The sequence below is a fragment of the Cetorhinus maximus genome, chromosome 9 (assembly GCF_964194155.1).
Source record: "Cetorhinus maximus chromosome 9, sCetMax3.hap1.1, whole genome shotgun sequence".
NCBI classification, from domain to species: Eukaryota; Metazoa; Chordata; class Chondrichthyes; order Lamniformes; family Cetorhinidae; genus Cetorhinus; species Cetorhinus maximus.
Window position 1 is genome coordinate 15617539 of NC_135887.1, and position 20595 is coordinate 15638133.

The window sequence follows — 20595 nt, forward strand, 5'->3', positions numbered from 1 at the left end:
CAGACCATGTGGCAAATGACAACAGAACTAGATCCTTTGCCAAAAACAATGAGGCACGAAGTTGGTTTCAAGCTAAAAGTCGTAACATTTGCTAACTTGTCAATTATCTGTGCTACAGTGAGGGAATTCAGTGTCAGTGAAAACTGAAAATGGAAGGAGGAAGAATCCATCCTGAAGATGCCCAACACCAAATGCACCTTGAGAACAGGGATCAGCCACTGGCCTGTTCTTGAGAAGCATGTATCGGAATGGGTCAAATCATCAGAATAGTTACACACCAGAAATGCAATGCATATATATGCACTTAAATGGGCCAAATCAAACCCCAGAGTCCAGCAAAGATTTCAGACCAAAAGCTAGTTGGTGCAGCCGTTATATGTAACGGAAATATCTAGTGTTGGGATAGAAGACAGAGGTTGTTCCAAGACAACCAAGAGACCTCAATACCAAAATTACCTATTTCCAGCGATTCATCATCCGACAGTGGCAAAAACACGAGTACCTATTACGTCACAACAGCTACATGGATGAAACGCCAATGAAGTTCGATATGCCTAGAAACCGAACTGTGGAGTCGAAAGGTTCAAAAGTTCTAGTGAAAACCACAGGACATGAGAAGACAAGATTCATGGTGGTGTTGGCCTGCATTGCTGACAGAATGAAAATGAAGCCTATGGAAAGGGAAAGAGCCAAATCAGATACAAAGTGGGATCCTAATGATGATCCAACGGCCAAGTGACTCAGAATTAATTCAATGAACTCTTTGTGTCGGCTGCCAAAGACAATGAACTTGGCAGTTTTTCAAATGTTTTGATGGTCGTTAAAGGTATCCTTGTAGAATTAATCCATGCAATAAAACATGTCACATTGATTTAATCTGAATTACAGGTGTTTTTTTTCCCACATTTCAGAATGCTGACATCTACACCAACAGCTCACATTTTATACTATATTTTATATACGTCGACAGCCATTTTTGGAAGGACTTTTTGAGGCATCAAAGGTCAACTTATATACCAGAATCTACAGTAAACCCTCAACCTTCTGACTCAGACCCGAGTCACCAGAGCTAAATGACAGCTTTCTCTTCTTTCCTGTCCCCCCCTTCAGCCCAGAATATGCAAATGTGGTGCATTAAAAGTTTTCTCTCATTCTGCTTAATAAAATACAATACAATTGGTAAACTGAAATTTTTATTATGAGCATTAAAACAATATTGTCTGCACAAAAACCTACATGTCTGATACAGAATTCATCCAGCATACTGACTCTTGGGGTTGCATAAACTAAAAACAAAGACCTTGGTTAATACTAACAGATTCTCATATAAATTAATTGCAGTTTCCTGGAAGACAAACCCAGTTTATAGAAAATATAATTTTACTGTACAAATTTACATCACATTCAAATCTAATTAAGTTGCTTACAGAAATGTGTTGCTTTAATAGCCACCATGTACATATAGTATTGCATTTCACCTACTGCTGCAATATTCTACAATCAGAACAGCCATTTTTCACATTTTAATTTATTTTCTGGGGGTGAAAACTTGTGTTGCATCCGCTCCCTTGCGTAACCATCTCATAATATCAAAATTTCGAAAACACACCACTTATTGCAAAATACTGCAGAATGGCGGCCGTCACTTAGCAACGTACAGAATTTTTTTTGAAGGAAGCACTAAACTTAAACAGCACCAGTGTACAAGGTGCAAGAATCCAACACTAAAACACCCAATCCTCAAAGTTTAAGCCACCAATAAATTATTGAAAACTCCCCTTTTAAAAAAAAAGGCACACGCGCATACATACACACACACACACACACACACACACGAGAATCCATGTACAGAATTTCTAAAGTACCAAAATGCTACACCTAGCTTCAGGAAGCCAATATAAAATGTAATTTACATTCATAATACATGTTTAAGATTGCACTGAAACCAGCGTGCTTATGATGCTACTCTGCTTCAACATACTTCGGTGCCACTGTAACATGTTTGCATTACATTCAATTTCAGGTGCAGTACAAAGAAAAGTAGCTGAAGGAATCCGCCACAATTGTTACAAAACCAAAAAAAAAATGCAGTGTGCATGTAACTGAGAGAATCTTCGAACCTTGAGAGTAATTAATAAATTGTTTTCTTTACAAACAGAGGTAGGCCGAAAGCATAAAACCCCCTCCAAGTAACAAACATCTTTTCAATCCCAATTTTGCTGCTTTAACTTTTTATTTTATTGACTAATGGGGTGTGGGTGTCGTTAACAAGGCCAGCATTTATTGCTCATCCCGAAATGCCTTCTTGAACCGCTGCAGTTCATATCATTAAGGTACTGCCTTGTGCTGGCGTATCTTTTCATACAACGAAGTAGCAAGTTGGGCATTTCAGAGGACCATCACATTGCTGTGGGTCTGGAGTCACATATAGGCCAGACTGGGTAAGGCTGACAGGCTTCCTTTCCTCAAGGTTACTGGTGAACTAGATGTTTTTTTTACAACAATCTGGTAGTTTCATGGTCACCATTATTGATGCTGGCTTTTTCAGCTTTATTTAATTGGCTGAATTTAAGCTCCCCAGCAGCTGGAGCGGGATTTGAACTCTCGTCTTCGGATTATTAAATCCGGACTCTGTGCTACAGCACCCTATAAACACTATAAGCCTAAAACAGTTTTCGGTTGTTGCACTCATACCTTAATATGGCAACAATCAATGGGAACTTGGAAAGTAACTTGTGGGTCAATGTGTTTTACCAGCCTATCAATAAAATATTCATTTTAAAAATAGTAATTCTGAAAATAAAAAAGAGCCAGAAAAGGCTGGAGCCACACAACGTATGTGTCAATAGCTGAAACAAAACAACAGCTCAACATTTGAGGATGGGTCTGAGGGAGGGTCCTACACAATCTAGTGTTTTCCTTTCAGATACCGCCTCATCCGCTCTCTATTTTCTGTTTAGCATATGATTTAGATGGTACTATGCAAAGATGCACTTCAACCGTGGGAGGTGTCTCTCTATGTTACAATTTTTTTTATAAGTGAGTTCCCAATTCCAGTTGGGCAATCTGAAGGAGGTACCATCCCAGAGGGGGTGGAGGGAGGTGTTTAGATCAAGATTCAATCCAAGCTGCCACTATGAATTGATATCAAAGCATTAGCAAAAACCTGCAAACAGGGCAATCTCCCATTCTCCAGCAATAAATAATGCAGGGAATAAAAGCTTGCAAAACTGTAGTTGGGAACAGGGATTATTTCAATAACCGATAGAAGAAAACTAGTATTTATATAGCACTTTTCTCATCCTAAGGATCCCAAAACTCATCGCAGGCAATTAGGTGAGCCAATTAAGTGCATTAACTGTGAGCTGTGGTAGTTGGTAGCACTCTTGCCCACCTCAGAAGGCTGTGAGTTCAGCACAAAAGTCAAGTCTGATACTCCAGTGCAGTACTGCAGTATTGGAGTGCTGCCCTGTCTGCCCCCTCAGGTGGGCATAAAATACTTAATGGCATATTGTGAAGAACAGGGAAGTTATTCAGCAAATATTCAGCCCTTGATCAACATCACAAGAACAAATTATCTGGCCATTTTCACATTGCTGTTTGGGTGAATTTGCTGTGTGAAAATTGGCTGCCACTTTTCCCACATTACAACAGTGACTGCACTTGAAAAGTATTTCATTAGCTGCCAAGCACTTTAGGGCGTCCAGAGGTCATGAAAGGCTCTATATTAATGCAAGTCTCTCTTTTAAGTGTGGTGTAATGTCAGAAAATGTAACAAGTCAATTTGTGCATCAAAAGATCATCTGTAAAGGGATAAATGACCAGATAATCTGTTTTAGTGATGTTGATGGAGGATAAATGTTGGCCAGGGCAGTGGTAGAACAACCCCTACACTTCTTCAAATTTTGCCATGGGATTTTTTGCATCTACCTGAGGGCAGATGGAGCCTTGGTTTAACATCTCGTCTGAAAAGACAGCACTCCCTCAGTGTTCATGTCTCCAGATTATGGCACAAGCTACAACCTTCTGAGGCAAAGGCAGGTGCTAACAATGGAATAGAGCTGACGCTGAAAATCCCTTTCTCTGTTCTAAATGGAGTAAACATTTTGTCAAATTCCTATTAGTTTAGGTTGATATGACAAATTATTATGCGGGATAGGAAGCCACCCAGAAATTAATGAAATAACATTACGACTAATTTGAAAAGAGCTGCAGAAACATTCAAGGCAGGAGGGAATACTAAACTGCAGTGGGAAGGAAAATGTATTTTCTACTTGGCATTAAAATGGTACATAATGAAGTGGGATATGAAATAAGTATGTATCTGGCAATGGTCTATGGTACTTTCCATTCTGAGAATACAGGATTCGCCAACTGAAATTATGCCACTACTGAGCTACAAGAACTAGAATGGTCTAATCACAAATGAATCTCCATGACAAAAATAAATATTTTTTTTCTGAACTAGCTCTTACCCACTGGATTATAATCAAATTCTGCATTAGCAAGTTATATGACTCATCATTTGCAAAACAAATCATGGTACTATTCCTGGTATCCCATTTTCAAGAGGAAAGATCTCCATCAGACAATCACTTGACAAATTCCTGTTAGTTTAATAACCCTTCTCATGCCGCTCTTTTAAGTTTCTCGTATAAACTTCAAGATGCTTTTCCTTTCTTCAGTTACATTCTTCAATTCTCTCTCACACCAACTGACCTTCAATTTCTCTCATCACTGGAACTAAAATGGACTTGCCAAGTAGTTGCAACTCTACAGAATTCTAAGATGTAATTTTTAATTTTTTGTCCTTTTATCTCTCCCACTCCTGTCTCTAGTCACATTCTTCCTCCTTCAGTCAGGAGGGATGGAACAGATTTCTCTCCAACCGTCAACACGTTTTAAATTTGACCTTTTTTGGAAGGGTGGGGGAAAGGAGATTCAGAACTAAAACCCCACTGAGCGCTCCACTTGGAAGCTTTAGCAAGAATTGCAAGAGCCACCCAATGAGGATGAATTCAAAACAAAAACAAAAATTGCTGGAAAAGCTCAGCAGGTCTGACAGCATCTGTGGAGAGAAAGACAGAGTTAACGTTTCAAGTCCGTATGACTCTTCAGAACTAAAGGGTCGTGAGGACTCGAAACGTCAACTCTTATCTTCTCCGCCGATGCTGCCAGACCTGCTGAGTTTTTCCAGGTAATTTTGTTTTTGCCAAAGTTTAAAAGTTTAATGGACTTGCAGATACTGTTTACAATTCTCAACTCTATCTTAAAATCGCTACTCCTGTCAAAACTGTGAATCATTAATCTGGCTGTGCAACAGTATTTCGCTGAGACTAACGCTTAACAAGGTGGTTGCAATGATTTATAACTACTTCAGGAGTAAGAGATTATTTTAATGTGAGAGTTACTAGGTTTCAATGATTGAGTTAGATGAAGAGAGGTGGGAGAAGGCTTGTGTGGTGCATAAACACCAGCATAAACTGGCTGGCTTAAATGGCCTGTTTTGCATCCTGCACATTTCATGTAATCCTTAAGTGCTCAATGCACAAAACAACTACAGGACACCACACTTAAAGTCAGTGAGTCAATCATCTATGATGTTGCACAAGGAGTGGAAGTCTTCAGGTGAAACAGAGTTAGAGGACAGGGGAAAACTGGATTAGGATGTGGATGTAATGCTTTAGTTTTAAATTGTATGCTCTGTCATTAATTTTATATTTCTGTTATATGTTCAATTTGAACTACAGCATAGTAACAGCACATTGAAAAGAGTGAACAGCCTGAAGAGCTGGGAATTAAAAATGTTTGGGATGCAATGCCAGGATTGCTTCACTGCCAATATTCTCTAGAGTTAACTCTGTCAAGAGTTTACTGGATCAGCAAGAGGCCCCTTTAAAGCATGGTAACTGCTATGCCCAAGCATCACTATAGGCACAATTCTGGCACCCACCTGCTCCATGGAACCAGTCTTCCAGCAACTTAGGCCCACCCCTTCCTGACCCAGGTCACATTTAGGACTCAGGATAATTTTTTTTTCCTTCACTGATGCAGGCTGGTTTCTCATTGTGGCCTATATTTGCCCCTTTTAAAAAAAACAATAATAAACTCATTCACAGGATCAGTGGGCATCACTGGCCAGTATTTGTTGCCCATCCTCAATTGCCCTTAAGAATTTGGAGACGAGTTGCCTTCTTGAATGCAATTTAGTGGCTTACTAGGCCATTTCAGAGGGCAGTTGAAAGCCAATCACATTGCTCTGGGTCTGGAGCCACACACAAGCCAGACTGGGAAAGGCAGCAGATTTCCTCCCCTAAAAGACATTAGTGAACCAGGGAGGGTTTTTTTTTTACAATTTAGTAGTTTAATGATTACACCACTGATATCTGGAATAAAAATCTAGTTATTATTTAACTTATTGAATTTAAATTGCCCCAGCTGCCATATGAGCTCATGTCTCTGGATCATTAAGCCAGGCCTCTGGATTCCTACTCCATGATCATAACTATACTATTATACAGTATATATAATAGATACTGGGGCTGGCTGGTATGGCTTAGTCAATGTACTGGGCTTTACAGAAAAATTGGATCCTGACTTAGCAAAAGGAGCAAGGACTCCCAGTCCAGGGTGCTCCCATACCTCTTGACATTTTCCTTATTAAGGGGCAGGCAGAGATTTTAACAGGCAACTCATAAACTTCTAGTGTCTCTTCTATTTTCCAGGGATCAGGAAATACAACAGGCTTCTGCCAGAGTGGAGGTGAATATCAGCAGAACTCACCCCCACGCAAATAATTTCAGCCCCCTGGGATCTTATTTCTAAAGTTTGAATCTTTCTTATTTTCATACAAAGTTAGAACGGCTTGTATTTATATCACACTTTTAACATTAGAAAATGTCCCAAAGCCCTTCGCAGGAGTGATTTGCACTGATACAAAGAGGGGGACATTAGGACTAGTGACCAAAAGTTTAGTCAAAGAGGTAGGCTTTGAGGAGCATCTTAAAATTGAGAGGTGGTGAAGTTGCTTAGGGCATAGGTGGTTGAAGGCACGGCTGCCAATGAAGTGGGGAATGCACAAGCAGCCAGAGCTGGAGGAATGGCGAGTTATAGGAACTTAGAGATGGGGAGGAGCAGGGCCATGATCAAAGTTTAAAAAAAAAATTCGAGGAGTTGCTGGACCATTAGCCCATGTCAGTCAATGGGCAGTGGGTGAAGGGCAAACTTGACTTGGTACAAGTTAGGGCAAAACAAGAAGCTGAAAAAAAAATATACAAGTGCATCTACTGCAAAGGGTCACACAAGTGCTCCAGTGATACTCAATAACACAATTTGAGGCATTGTTTTATCTTTTTCCTCCTGAATTGTGGAGGAAAAATGCTAAAATCTATCTAAAGGTCTTTATGCTTCACCAAAAATCTGGAATTTCTCATTGTTGTTGAGAATGGTTTCCACCATTGTGTGTGTTTTGCTTGTCTCTGTATGGGCTTGTTCCCTGTGTTGAATCCTAAATTGTTCTATTCCTTTTTGCAATAGCTGACTCAACTCTTCAAGGTGTTTGGTGGCTGTCAAAGTGATTTTTCTTCTACATCCAGTTATGGTTCTAGTCATCTTGGTGTAGCCTGGGATGGCCAACAATTTGATTTACTGGTTGAAACACAACTCTGCATCAACATTGTCAGAGTGACAAATGAACAAAGAACTCAAGGACTAAACATTGAGGTCAGTTTGATATAACCACTTTTGGAACCGCCTTCCAAATACAGGTCAAGGTTCAATGATTCATGTGTTTCGCAGATTACAACATTCAACAAGTAACTTTCAAAATTAATTTCAACCTTAACTATTTGCCTGAACCCCAAAATTTTACACATTGTGCAAAATACTTTATATATGTAATTCACAAAAAAAATGTGCTATTAATGAATGGTACTGCTTATTGCCTTATTGAATTAAATCCGACTGTTTTCAAAATCATTTTCACTGAGGGAAAATGTGTCTGTTCAGTTATCCAACTTAGCCATATTTCCACCTGTATTTTCCAGATATGGTTACATAGTTTGCATTATATGCACCGTAAATTTTTTTTTAAATTATTCTTTTATAGGTCTCACAAAAAGGGGAAATATACCTTAACATAAAATCTGAATTATTTAAGAAATATTGATTACCTCAGTTACATACACATTTCAATACAAATCTCATCCAAACCAACAAGTTCATGCAAACACAAGAGAACATAAATATCAGAATCTGTGATCTTCACGGCAAATTAGTTACAATACAGAGGTCTCTTTTCTAATTACCACTTATTTGCAGTTCAAAAATCTATGAAAAACATTATTCAAACAATTGTCTGTTTCACATTAGCAAGAAATTAGTTTGTATGTAAACACTCATAGAATGTGGCTCTATTTACAAAGTGGTCCTCAGCATCAGCCTAGACCAAAGATACAAGATCCAATTACTAGAGGGCTTTTTCCTGGACACTTGAATCAAATGTAGGCTGTTTGGATGGAACTTTGAGCGCACGTTAAATACAAAAGGGTTTAACACCACGACTCAAATAGCTTACTGGGATGCCAAGCTTTTTGATGTTAGAGCTCTGAATCCAGGGCCCAGGATTCATGTAGCCTCGTATTTGTGTAAATTAGACAATCTCTAGGCAGAAAGTATACATTGGGCAACACAGTCAGAAGAGAGATTCCTCAGGCTCTCTCCCTCTTCTCCCCTAATGGGAAAAGTGGATGGGAAAGAGGGCAGAGTGAGATGAAGGGACTTTTCAGGGATTCAGACAGCAAACAAGATCCAAGGATTTTTCTTTAGTAACTAGTTAGGCATAAATAGTTCATAAAGGGACACAAATTAAAATAAAATAGAAAAAGCAGAACACACATTACTAACTACAGTTTATCTTATGGTTGTGCTAATAGAGGAAATAGGGCTTAAGCAGAATGCTTTTCTTCCATTTTCTCTTCATTTCTTGGAATAACCGCACTAGGGTTACGTGCTTAAAATTTCTTACATCTATTAACTATCAAAGGTAAACTAAGTAGACTGTATCAAAAGGACACAATCTTTTGTCAATATTGAAAGTGTTTCTTATACATTTTCTCTCTCCAACTGGAAGTTTTTGTGCTGACTTGCTGCACACAAGTACATTACGTTCTGCTGCCAATGGATATCTGTGTGCATAAAGTGCTGCAAATAAATTTAAGCTTGTCAATCAAAATTCATTTCCACACCCCCCTCCTTCCTATCTACTGCAAGGAAAATTTATGGACCAGGTGGACCATGGAATAAAAGAGACAGTAGCAACATGGATACAAAATTGGCTGAATGACAGGAAACAGAAAGTAACGATTAATGGATGTTTTTTGGACTGGAGGAAGGTTTGTAGTGGAGCTCTCCAGGGATCGATGCTGGGATCCTTGCTCATCCTGGTAAGTATTAATGACCAAGACCATGGTGTACAGGACACAATTTCAAAATTTGTGGATGATACATAACTTGGAAGCATTGCAAACTGTAAGGAGGATAGTGTGGAACTTCAAATGGACATAGACAAGTTGGTGGAATGGGCGGTCAAGGGGCAGATGAAGTTCAATGCAAAGTGATTCATTTTGGCAGGAGGGATATAGACACAATATAAAATGGATACGATTCTAAAGGGGGCACAGCAGCAGAGGGATTTGGCTGTATATGTCATTGTGTCATTGCATAAGTCATTGAAGGACAAGTTGTGAGAGTGGTTAACAAAGCATGCAATATGGCTTTATGAATAGGGGCATGGAATACAAGAGCAAGGAAGTTATCTTAAGCTTGCATAAAACTCTGATTCGGCCTCAAATGAACTATTGCACCTGGCTCTGGACAGGACAGGATGCAGAAAAGATTCACAAGAATGGATGAGGAACTTCAGTTACATAGATAGACTGGAGAGGCTGGGACTGTTTTCCTTGAGAAAGAGAGATTGAGAGGAGATTTCATAGAGGTATTCAAAACCATGAGTGATTTGGACAGAGTAGATAGGGAAAAACTGTTCCCCTGGTGAAAGGCTCAAGAATGAGAGGGCACAAGAAACAATGGAGACAGGAGGAGAAACTTTTTCATGCAGCAAGTGGTTAAGATCTAGAATCCACTGAAAATGTGGTGGAAGCAGATTCAATTGAGGCATTCAAAAGGGAATTGGACTCTTCCCTGAAAAGGAAGGATATGCAGGGTTTTGGGAGAAGGCAGGGGGATGGCACTAAGTGAAGTGCTCGGAGAGTCATGCAGACAAGGGGCAGAATGGTCTCCCCTTCTGTGCTGTAATAATTCTATGATTTTGAGTTACCTGTTATTTAATGGCTCTTTCATCTTAATTTTGATTCCACGTGCATGAATTTTAATTGGTGTTCTGCTAAATTTTTGTTATTTATTGTTCTGTTTAAAGCACTTTCTGCTTTATGCTCAAATTGTGAACTTGATGAAGAGTTTCCCCCGCCTTTCCTGTTCCCATTTTAATTTGGTGCCCACAGAACCTACAAATCTACAGGATATAAAACTTGGCCCTGATTGTAGAGATTTGCGTCCAAGATGTTCATAACTTGCCTTTCAGATTTTTCATCAGCAGCAGCACATTGTTAACAATCCCACAAGCAAGAATCTCCAATTAATATGAAACAGTTTTAGGTAAATAGCTTAACCAAGGTTTTGATCTTTGACTTGATTACTTCTCTGTGGATTAACAGAATTTTTATGATGCCTTAAGTTCTGATGAATTGGAGTTGTAAAACCTCCAGCAATTAAAAGGCATGTTTGAGACAATTCTTTTGACATTTAAATTAAAACATGTACTATTTAATGAACAATTTTATACATAGGCTACCAAGAATTGTCTTCTGTCTCCCGATACCCAACAGCCCCATTCTTTTCTCGTTCTCTAGCCAGGTCAACTGTTGCACAAAAATGTAGTGAACCATGAAGCATTTTGGAAATATTTTGAGGAACATAGCGTTATCAAGTTATCACTGCAACACAGCTCATGAAAATAAAACGAGCAACCCCATTAAAGCTTTTGATTGCTTTGCTGTTCCAGAATTCCCAGGTCAAGTCTTTCGAACCTTGCAAGACCTTTGCTACTATTAATGCTGAAAGGGAAACAGGAGAAATAAAACAGGTTAACTTATTTTTCCAAATCCATCCCAGCAGGACAAACGACTGCACATAAACATGTTAACTGCATTCTTATCTAGAAACAGCAACTGTGTAGCCAAGTTTAAAATAAAAATGTGGGCCAGAGCTAATGGTCAAATAAAGACTTTGAAAGAAGTAATAAACCACACACAGTGCAAATGTTTTGTTTGTTTCTTCAGCATGTGTGTAGCATTAAGCGTAGTCAGTAGTAAAACCACACCCAGTTCAGTGAAAGGTATTTTGTTTGAAGTATTTCCAAGTAACCAGGCTCATTCTGTTAGTATGAAGATTGGTTTTCTGCAAACAATGTTATCTTTGAAGCCATTAGCCCAGAGAAAGAAAATCAGAAAGGCAAAGAAGCTTGGGAGGGTTAGGCATTTACTGTTGCATTGTCTCCAAGGGTTAAATTTGAAGATCTAACGATGGAAATGATTGCCAAAGTTGTTGCATCACAGGGGAGAAATTTTGGATGCATGCAAGGCAGACCCAGATATTGCACCAGCAGCTACAACCTGGAAAAGGGAAAAAAAAACAGGAGAATTCAAAGTTAATCAGTCAAGATAAAAGAAACCAACTCAAACCATGCACAATGAAAAACTGCAAATCAAGCTTTCAGTATTAATTTCCTTCATTAGTACAGGCAATAGAGTAGTAGGGGAAAATGTGAATTTATGAATATAAAACCAATTCTTATGCCAACTTTGTTCTAAAATCATATGCCAAATTTACCTGAAAGTGGAGAACTTCACATTTAGGGTCATACTATATAGGCATCTTCAGGAACAGGAAAGTCTATTAGGTTGATGGTCAAATGGGCAGGTAAGTGGCAGATGGAATTTAACCCTGAAAAGTGAGGTGATACACTTTGGAAGGAGTAATTTGACAAGGGTATTCAGTGAACAGCATGACACTAGGAAGTTCTGAGGAACGAAGGGACCTTGGCGTGTGTGTCTGTAGATCTCTGAAGGCAGAGGGGCATTTTAGTGGGGTGGTGAAAAAGGCATACGGAACACTTGCCTTTATCAATCGAGGCATAGATTACAAAAGTAGGGAGGTCATGTTGGAGTTGTATAGAACCTTGGTGAGGCCACAGCTGGAGTACTGTCTGCAGTTCTGGTCGCCACATTATAGGAAGGATGTGATTACACTGGAGGGGGTGCAGAGGAGATTCACCAGGATGTTGCCTGGGATGAAACATTTGTTATGAAGAGAGGTTGGATAGACTTGAGTTGTTTTCGTTGGAGCAGAGAAGACTGAGGGGCGACCTGATCGAGGTGTACAAGATTATGAGGGGCATGGACAGGGTGGATAGGGAGCAGCTGTTCCCCTTAGTTGAAGGGTCAGTTACGAGGGGACATAAGTTCAAGTTGGGGGGCAGGAGGTTTAGGGGAGGTGCGAGGAAAAACATTTTCACCCAGAGGGTGGTGACGGTCTGGAATGCTCTGCCTGGGAGGGTGGTGGAGGCGGGTTGCCTCACATCCTTTAAAAAGTACCTGGATGAGCACTTGGCACATCATAACATTCAAGGCTAGGGGCCAAGTGCTGGTAAATGGGATTAGGTAGGTAGGTCAGGTGTTTCTCACGTGTCGGTGCAGACTCGATGGGCCGAAGGGCCTCTTCTGCACTCTGTGATTCTGTGAATATTGTCCCATTTTCTACACATTAACTACAGACACCCATGCTGTAATCAGGACCCATGGATTATGCTTTCAAATATTATATAATTTATTGCTGTGATTGAAAAAAAAACTTGCATTTAGTTAGCGCATTTCATAACCGCCAGACATCAAGTATTATACAGCCAATGAAGTGCTTCTTGAAGTGTAGCCATTGTTGTAATGTAAGAACCATTAATGTTGGAAACCACTGGCTCATTATTGTATTTTTCTACAAAGGGATTCAATTTCTAGATTTCTATCATAACAACCAAGGATTTCGAATTAAATCTGATCCCTCTGTACAAAGCTTAATAGTTTTTTGAAAGCACCTTGCACCTTGGAATGCTAAACAAGCAATTAATTTAGGTACTGGTGTTCTGTCTGGAAAGTGACTTCTTCGGTACGTGCAGCTTAAGGGAAGGCATTCTGCTGTGGGGCAAAGGTATGGGAACTTGGTAATGTATAGGTTTGCTGTATGTTTATTTTCAGATGAGTGAATGGAAATAACTCTACAATTGGGAGCAACACTGTGTACAAGGTGTCAAAGTACACCACCTACAGGAAAGGGCAAGGAAAGAACAGATTGAGACTGATTTGGGCATAATAGGGGAAGATAGATTCAGAGGCATGATCATTTCCTATACTATATCTCTAACCTATATCTCTAAAAGGGGTACGGTTATTTTTGGGTAATTGATCTTTTTCTCAACTCTTCTGATTATTTTCACGCTGTATCAAAGTGGCACGCTTGCAACACAATTTTGACGATGATATACAAATTATTCTGAAGTAAAATCTTTAATGCACAATTTGTGTATGAGTGGAGGTGTTTGCTGTAGATTAGTTCTTACTGTTCAACAAAGCTGGATCATCCAAAATTCCTACACCAGTCATATTACTGGAGTATCTTAGCCCAGGCAAACATAGAGGTTGTCAATGTTTCGTAACACCCCATAACTTGTGCAATAAACAGCAGTTTTGAAACACGGAAAACTTCATTTTTGGTATCCAGTCACTGGAAAATGGCTGCTCATCTAAAAATATCTTTTTGGTCGACAGATCACAAGGAAGGATTGGATACATTAAAATTACATAAAACTTTGCAGCTGGGAAGGACGTTAGTATGTCTAAAAGTGAAAGCAGTTACTCACTACTTGCTGCGGTCTCTTTTTTTTTTCAGAATGACAACCTAAATGAGATACAGTACATTGTTTAGAATGAAGAGACAAATCTTTGAAGCCAAATATATTAGAAACACATGTTGATTTTCTTCCCAATTATAGTTCATGACAAATTAATATGAGCCGCATGGCGTTTTCTCAACTAACAAATTGGCTATAGTTATATATTTGCATAGTTCCAAAATACCGACCAGCAAAATATTCAAATACAGTTTTTTATACCATTATTTTAGCATTAAACTACGTGTAGTTAGTGGAATAACAGCTTTGTTAAACAGCAAGTTAACTACTTTTTTTCTAAATTTAGTACATAGAAAATGGAAAGCATTTCAAATCTTGCACTATCGCTAAACAAAAAACCATTAATGCATTTTATATTGTTCTCAAGCAACAATGTTTATATTATCTTTTCTTTAATATTAATATAACTCAGAGGCTATTCCTTCCCACTGTAAACCCCAGATTCCTGCACTTGCCTCAGCCTTCAAATTCTCAATATTGTGAACAGCAATGTCCTTGCAATGGGCAATCCCTTTATTCAGTCATTCAAATTAAACAAATGATGAATCAACTAAGCAAGTGTTCTCATTAATAGACTCTGCACTAACTAGCATAGGTTGTGTTGGGAAAGTGAAGATTTTTTTTAAACTGGACTTGGCAATAACCTTCAGAACTTGCCATTTACAATATTTCAAAACACTGAAAAAAAGAGGTGATTATTTTATACTGTGCAACGATCATGAAAATGCAGCAATCAGAGATAAATGCAGAATTGTGAACAAGTTACATCGTTCGCTAGGAGTTAAATAGCTTTTTCATCCATCTTTGGAGTCTATACACTCCCAACCAAGGAAGGTTTGGAGACCTGCACTTATGCCTTTCCCTGGTTACAATTTATAATCAACATCTGAGGTATGGGCTGGGTAATGCTCCCTTGAGCTTTCCCTCCCTTCTTGTGTGCAAGCACCCGGCCATTCTTCAGTGCTCGTTCTACCACATTGGCACTTGACACACAGGGACTTGGGAGTGCAAACTTGCATCCAAACGCTTCCTGGTGCAGCACACTGGGGACTCCATCCTGCTACACTGGAACAAGAATTGGCCATACAGCCCCTTAAGCCTGATTTGTCATTCAATTAGGTCATGGCAGACCTATATCTTAACTCCATCTACTTGCTTTGGTTCCATATTCCTTACTAGCTTTGCCTATTACAAATCCATCAATGACCCTTCTTCAGCTCTGAAGAAGTGTCATATGGGCTCGAAACGTTAACTCTCTGTTTCTCTCTCCACAGATGCTGCTAGGCCTGCTAAGTTTTTCCAGCATTTTGTGTTTTGGTTTCAGATTTCCAGCACCTGCAGTACTTTGCGTTTACAAATCCATCAATCACAGTTTTGAAATTTTCAAGTGATCCAGCTTCAGCAGCTTTTTGGGGGAAGTGTGTTCTGGATTTCCACATCCCACTGTATGATGAAATTCTCCCTGATATGACCCTTGAACGGCCTAGCTCTAATTTTAAGGCTGTGCCCCCCTTGTTCTGGACTCCCCCACCAAAGGAAATGGTTTCTCTCTACCGTACCAGCTCCCTTAATCATCTTGAACACCTCAATAGATCACCTCTTAATTTTCTACACCTAAGAGAATACAAGCCTAGTCTATGAAATCTAGCCCCATAATTTAACCCCTTTCAGCCCTGGTATTATTCTGTTGAACCTGGGTAGCACACCCTCCAAGGCCAGTACATCCTTCCTGCGATGTGGTGCTTAGAACTGAACTCAGTACCCTAAATGCGGCCCAACCACAGCTTTGTATAGCTGCAACCTTAATTTCATTGTTTTGTACTCCAGTGCCCTTGATATGAAGGCTGACATTTCATTAGAATTTAAAATTATTTTCCCACCTTATAGCATTGTAACATGGAGACAAATACTATTGGAGATCTCTCTCAGCACAGTTTGCCAACACATGTTTAGGTTTACATATTAACAGTGAAACATTTGCTAATTTCATCCAAATCCCAAAGGCACCCCGAGCAAAACAATCCAACCTTTTAGGAAGGGCTTCCACTACTGTAGCTGGTTGCAACCATTCCAATACACTTTACATACTGTTACCACCAGAAAAATGACACTAATCAAAAGGAAGGCTATTTTTATTAGAAAGAGAAATACTACAGATAAACATCAAAAGGTGCATGAGATCCAAATTAGCCTGTCAAAGGTCTTGTTGAAGATCACAAAGCAGGATAATGATGCAAGGCTTGGTGCCAATGATGGTCATGGAGGGAATAAGAGTGCCAGAATCTTGGAGAACATGATTCAGTCACAAAGATTTAAATATTCCCAAAAACATTAAAAGGATAGCAGGAATATCAAGGTTTAACAGTGTTCAAAGTTTAAATACAAGTGAATGATGAAGTATTCAAATAAAAGGTCAGATGTAGTAGGATTGTACAGGTTAGCAGTCCAGGGTTATGGATGTCCAAGGAGTTACAAGAGGATACCACAGCGTTCACACAAGAACAGGAAGAGAGATGGAGAAAGATGATGAATAGGCCAAAAAGAGAGAGAAAATAAGTGTTAGCAATAATTTTTTAGTCATAAAAAATATACAGTTAACAAAAGATAAAAGATCTTAAACAAAGCACAATCTCAACTTCCTTTCACATTCATACAGATCAGTAACACATTCCAAAGAGCGCAAGTATAATGTGATGTCAGCCCTCAAGCAGAACCCAGTTGGTGGAAGCTTCATCACCTACACTAGCACAATTTGTGGTAAAGCATGTGTTTAAAAAGAAAAACACCTGAAATTACACTTTTTCGATGGAAGGTACATTGCTGAACTTGTACAATGCATGCCAATTAGAGATATACACTCAGCCTGCCCTGGAATATTTGAAGCTGGGTTTTTAAAACATTAAACTGATTAGGCAAATTTAATCTCAAATTAGATTGGCCAATACTCCCATCAAGAACAGACAGGACCCTCATCAAATCCTATAAATCAGGTTCCAACGGCTGCATTTGGGTTCCTGACACAATTGTGGTCTTCCACATGGTTTTCTGGATGGACAGTGTGCTCAGTGGAACCAAGTGGCAAAACCATGTCCTTAAAGGAGCCATTGTAGGCCAATCCAAACAAGCTCAAAATCCACTTTACCAATGATTTTTGTGGATCAGTCTCCTCCTAGTCTCAAAGATCGCATCTGCTGCTGGTCCCTCCATATGATCTCTCCACAACCTCCAGCCCCAGATTCCCTCCTTCCCTTAATGTCCTACTGCTCGCTTGGCTGCACAGAGGGGCCACCAGATTTCATATGTGCCTGAATGACGAGCTGCTGGTAATCTGTCAGTGCTCATTCAGCACTGGCAGCTGGTCAACATTATTGTTATAAGATCAGACAATAAATGTGTACTGGACCTCACGCCAACGGGCAGGTATCCCCATCAATCCACCCGCTGTCCACCCAAAAGTGAACTCATTGTTTCCTGTGGCTATTGACATGCCCAGGAGAGCAATAAAGAGAAAATATGAAGAAAAATATTTTGTTAAAGTAGCACAGAAGAAAATTTGCCACAATAAACATTAACTGGTGACTCCATACTGACTGTGCATTATTTTTATAGTACAGATTTATCAGGGTGAAACTGGAGCCATTGATTCATTATTGGCTTAAGTAGGAGGTCACTTTAAATTTAAGGTTTTTCAGTGCAAGTGTTAAGGCGTCCTGTGGAAATGGTGAGATACTAGAGAAAGCGAACAGATCAGAGACAAATGGTGCAGAAGTAGGTACAACATATGGCATATGCTCATGCTCAAAACAAGTGCCAGCTTGGTGATTTTTTAAAATAAATTGCATGCAAATTTATCAGAGTTTTTTTTCTACAACTAAAGCATTATTAGCATGAAAAGGACACAGAAACAATAGGTTTTCATGTAACTTTACATGCCATAACATGAAGCACTCAATTTTGATTCCCAACAGAGTTATCAACCTCAGTCGGACTGCTGGGGTACTGTCAATATTCCCCCAACGAATGGAAAGGAAAAAAGTTTAAAAAGCGTATCACTGAGCCCCTCGCTCAGACTGCCCACTAACTGTATACAGAGCAGGGTTGATAGAGGTCAGGTACCATCCCATTCCTCTCTGACCATTTTTAAGCTTGTTACTGTGCCCAGCACGGGCAGAAAATTCTAAACGATAAGTTAAGAAAGCATTTTGATATGCTAGTAAACATATGTATAAAAGCAAAGTTACAAAACTCAAGTTAAACCCCTGCAGTTTAAATGCTCACTTTCGATCCAAAGAAATCCAAATAAATGCCAGAAGCACATGAAAAGCTAAACCAAAAAACACAGAACTTTGAGTCTCCCAGTTTCTCCACCTCTTTTCCATTCTCCCAGTTTCTCCGTCTCCCTTGCATCTATTCAGGCTATGCAACTTCCAGACTAGCGTTTCCAGTAAGTATTTCTTTTTCCTCAAACAAAGATTCACCCCCACTTGGTGTACAGGGCCCTCAACTGTGTCCATTCTATTTCATCCTTTCCCCTCCCTTTCAGGAGCATGATAGGGCTCCCTTTGTCCTCATCTTCTACCCACTAGCCTCTGTATTCAACAGATCATGCTCTGTCTGCTTGATACCACCAACAAACACATCCTCCCCACCCCTCTCAGCATTCTGAGGGGCCATATCCTCCACAACACCATGGTCCACTCTCAGTCACCCCCAATACTCTCTCCCTTTGCTTTGGTACCTTTCCATGGAGGAACAGGAGACCCCTTTTACCTCCTCCCTTCTCACCATCCAAGGATCCAAACACTCCTCCCAAATGAAACAGCAATTTACTTGTGCTTCTTTCAATTTAGTATACTGTTTACTCATTGCTTACAATGTGGTCTCCTCTACATTGGGGATACCAAACACAAACTGGGAGACGGCTTTGATGAACATCTCTATTCAGTCCACGTGTGTGACCCCAAGCTTCCAGTCACCTATCATTTTCATTTTCCATCTTGTTCCCACTGACTTTTCTGTCCATGACCTCCTGCAGTGTTCCAATGAAATTCAATGGAATTTGAGGAACAGCAGCTCATCTTTCGACTGGGCATTTTATAGCCTTTTGGACTCAACAATGAATTCAACAATGTCAGATTGTAACCAATGCCACTATTTTCTTTCACTTTTCATTACTGGTTTGTTTTCTTCCTCTCATATCTCTCTCAGTTCCTTTCCTTTGCTTTTGGACTGGAGTTATTCAATATCCTGCCATTCACACCTCCTCTAGACACATCTTTTATTTCTTTACTTGTCCCATTATCCCTCTTTTAGATCTTGCACCATGAAACCTGTGTCCTTTAATCTCTCCTGCCCTTCACCCAATTACAGACCTTGCCTTTGTTATTTTTCCCACCATCCCACCTTTCCCTTGCTTAAAACCTATTACATTTCTAACGTTTCCCTGTTTGGGTCGCAGACCTAAAAGGTGGACTCTGTTTCTCTCTCCATAGATGCTGCCAGACCTGCTGAACATGTCCAGCATTTTCTGTTTTCATCCCAGTAAGCATCGGCATGGCCAAAAACTAACAATTGAGTTGGGCTGGAAGAAAATTGAATGCTACCCAAGCAGATTGAATCACTACAATGTAAGGCACAAAATAAAATTATGAGATACTAACTCTGCAGATTTCCAGAAGTGACCAGGATGAGAAAGTCGCCTGTTGAGTTTTGGCAGTTTTTCAAGCATGTCCATCAGCTGCGTAAAAGTTGGCCTTTCATTTTGATGATAGGACCAACATGCAGACAGAATTTCCTATAGGGCAAGCAGAACATGTTATCAGCATTTCAGTTCCTCCTTTGTTAATATGAAATTTTGATCAGTAGGTTTGGATTGGTCCTTGAAGTGAGAACCCACCTCATCATGCACCCTTGGTGCCAAAGAGCTTTTTACTATTTCCAGTTTCTAACTAGTTCAATTCCAAATCGACTTATACCCTATTGCCTCAGTTATTCACATGTTGTGTGTCACAAAACGTCTTCAAGATCACTTCAACCATTTAACCACCCCATTTTCGATTGTACGTGTTTGTATTTCTCTCCCACTTCGCTTTGTTCATTGCTATTCATCTGTAATCTCATTCCGTTCTGACCAAGAGTTTAGATCAGTAAAGTGATCTTCTGGTCCTTGCCCGATGCTGGCTCACCTACTGAATGTTTCAAGCATTTTCTGTTCTTATTTATCGTAAGTTAATGATGGTTTGAAGGTCGTGTGTGTCATTGAGATTAATTTTGGTACTCTTACTTGGAGATCAGCTAACTACAAAGAGTGCAGGAATTGAACATTGAACATCTGTAATCTCATTTCGTTCTGACCAAGAGTTTAGATCAATAAAGCGATCTTCTGGTCCTTGCCCGATGCTGGCTCACCTACTGAATGTTTCAAGCATTTTCTGTTTTTATTTATCGTAAGTTAATGATGGTTTGGAGGTCGTGTGAGTCATTGAGATTAATTTTGGTACTCTTACTGGGAGATCAGCTAACTACAAAGAGTGCAGGAATTGAACATTGGATCCTGG

At 39.6% G+C, this 20595-nt stretch overlaps 1 protein-coding gene across 10 annotated transcripts in view; it reads right to left on the reverse strand.

The window, feature by feature from the left end:
* Positions 1-1176: 1176 nt before the first annotated feature.
* The window catches only part of LOC144684399 (kinase suppressor of Ras 1-like), a 202577-nt gene continuing 183158 nt past the window's right edge, over positions 1177-20595 (reverse strand). For 4 of the 10 annotated variants that reach the window (XM_078548123.1, XM_078548121.1, XM_078548130.1 and 1 more), the window contains 2 exons: positions 19699-19832; positions 1177-11132 (listed from right to left, as the gene is read on the reverse strand). In XM_078548123.1, coding sequence (XP_078404249.1) covers positions 11051-11132; positions 19699-19832 — 216 coding nt within the window. In that variant the 3' untranslated portion in view covers positions 1177-11050. Of the gene's footprint in view, positions 11133-11408; positions 11691-13987; positions 14026-16152; positions 16322-19698; positions 19833-20595 lie in introns of those variants that run through there. The other 6 variants (XM_078548128.1, XM_078548126.1, XM_078548124.1 and 3 more) reach the window with 4 other exon arrangements.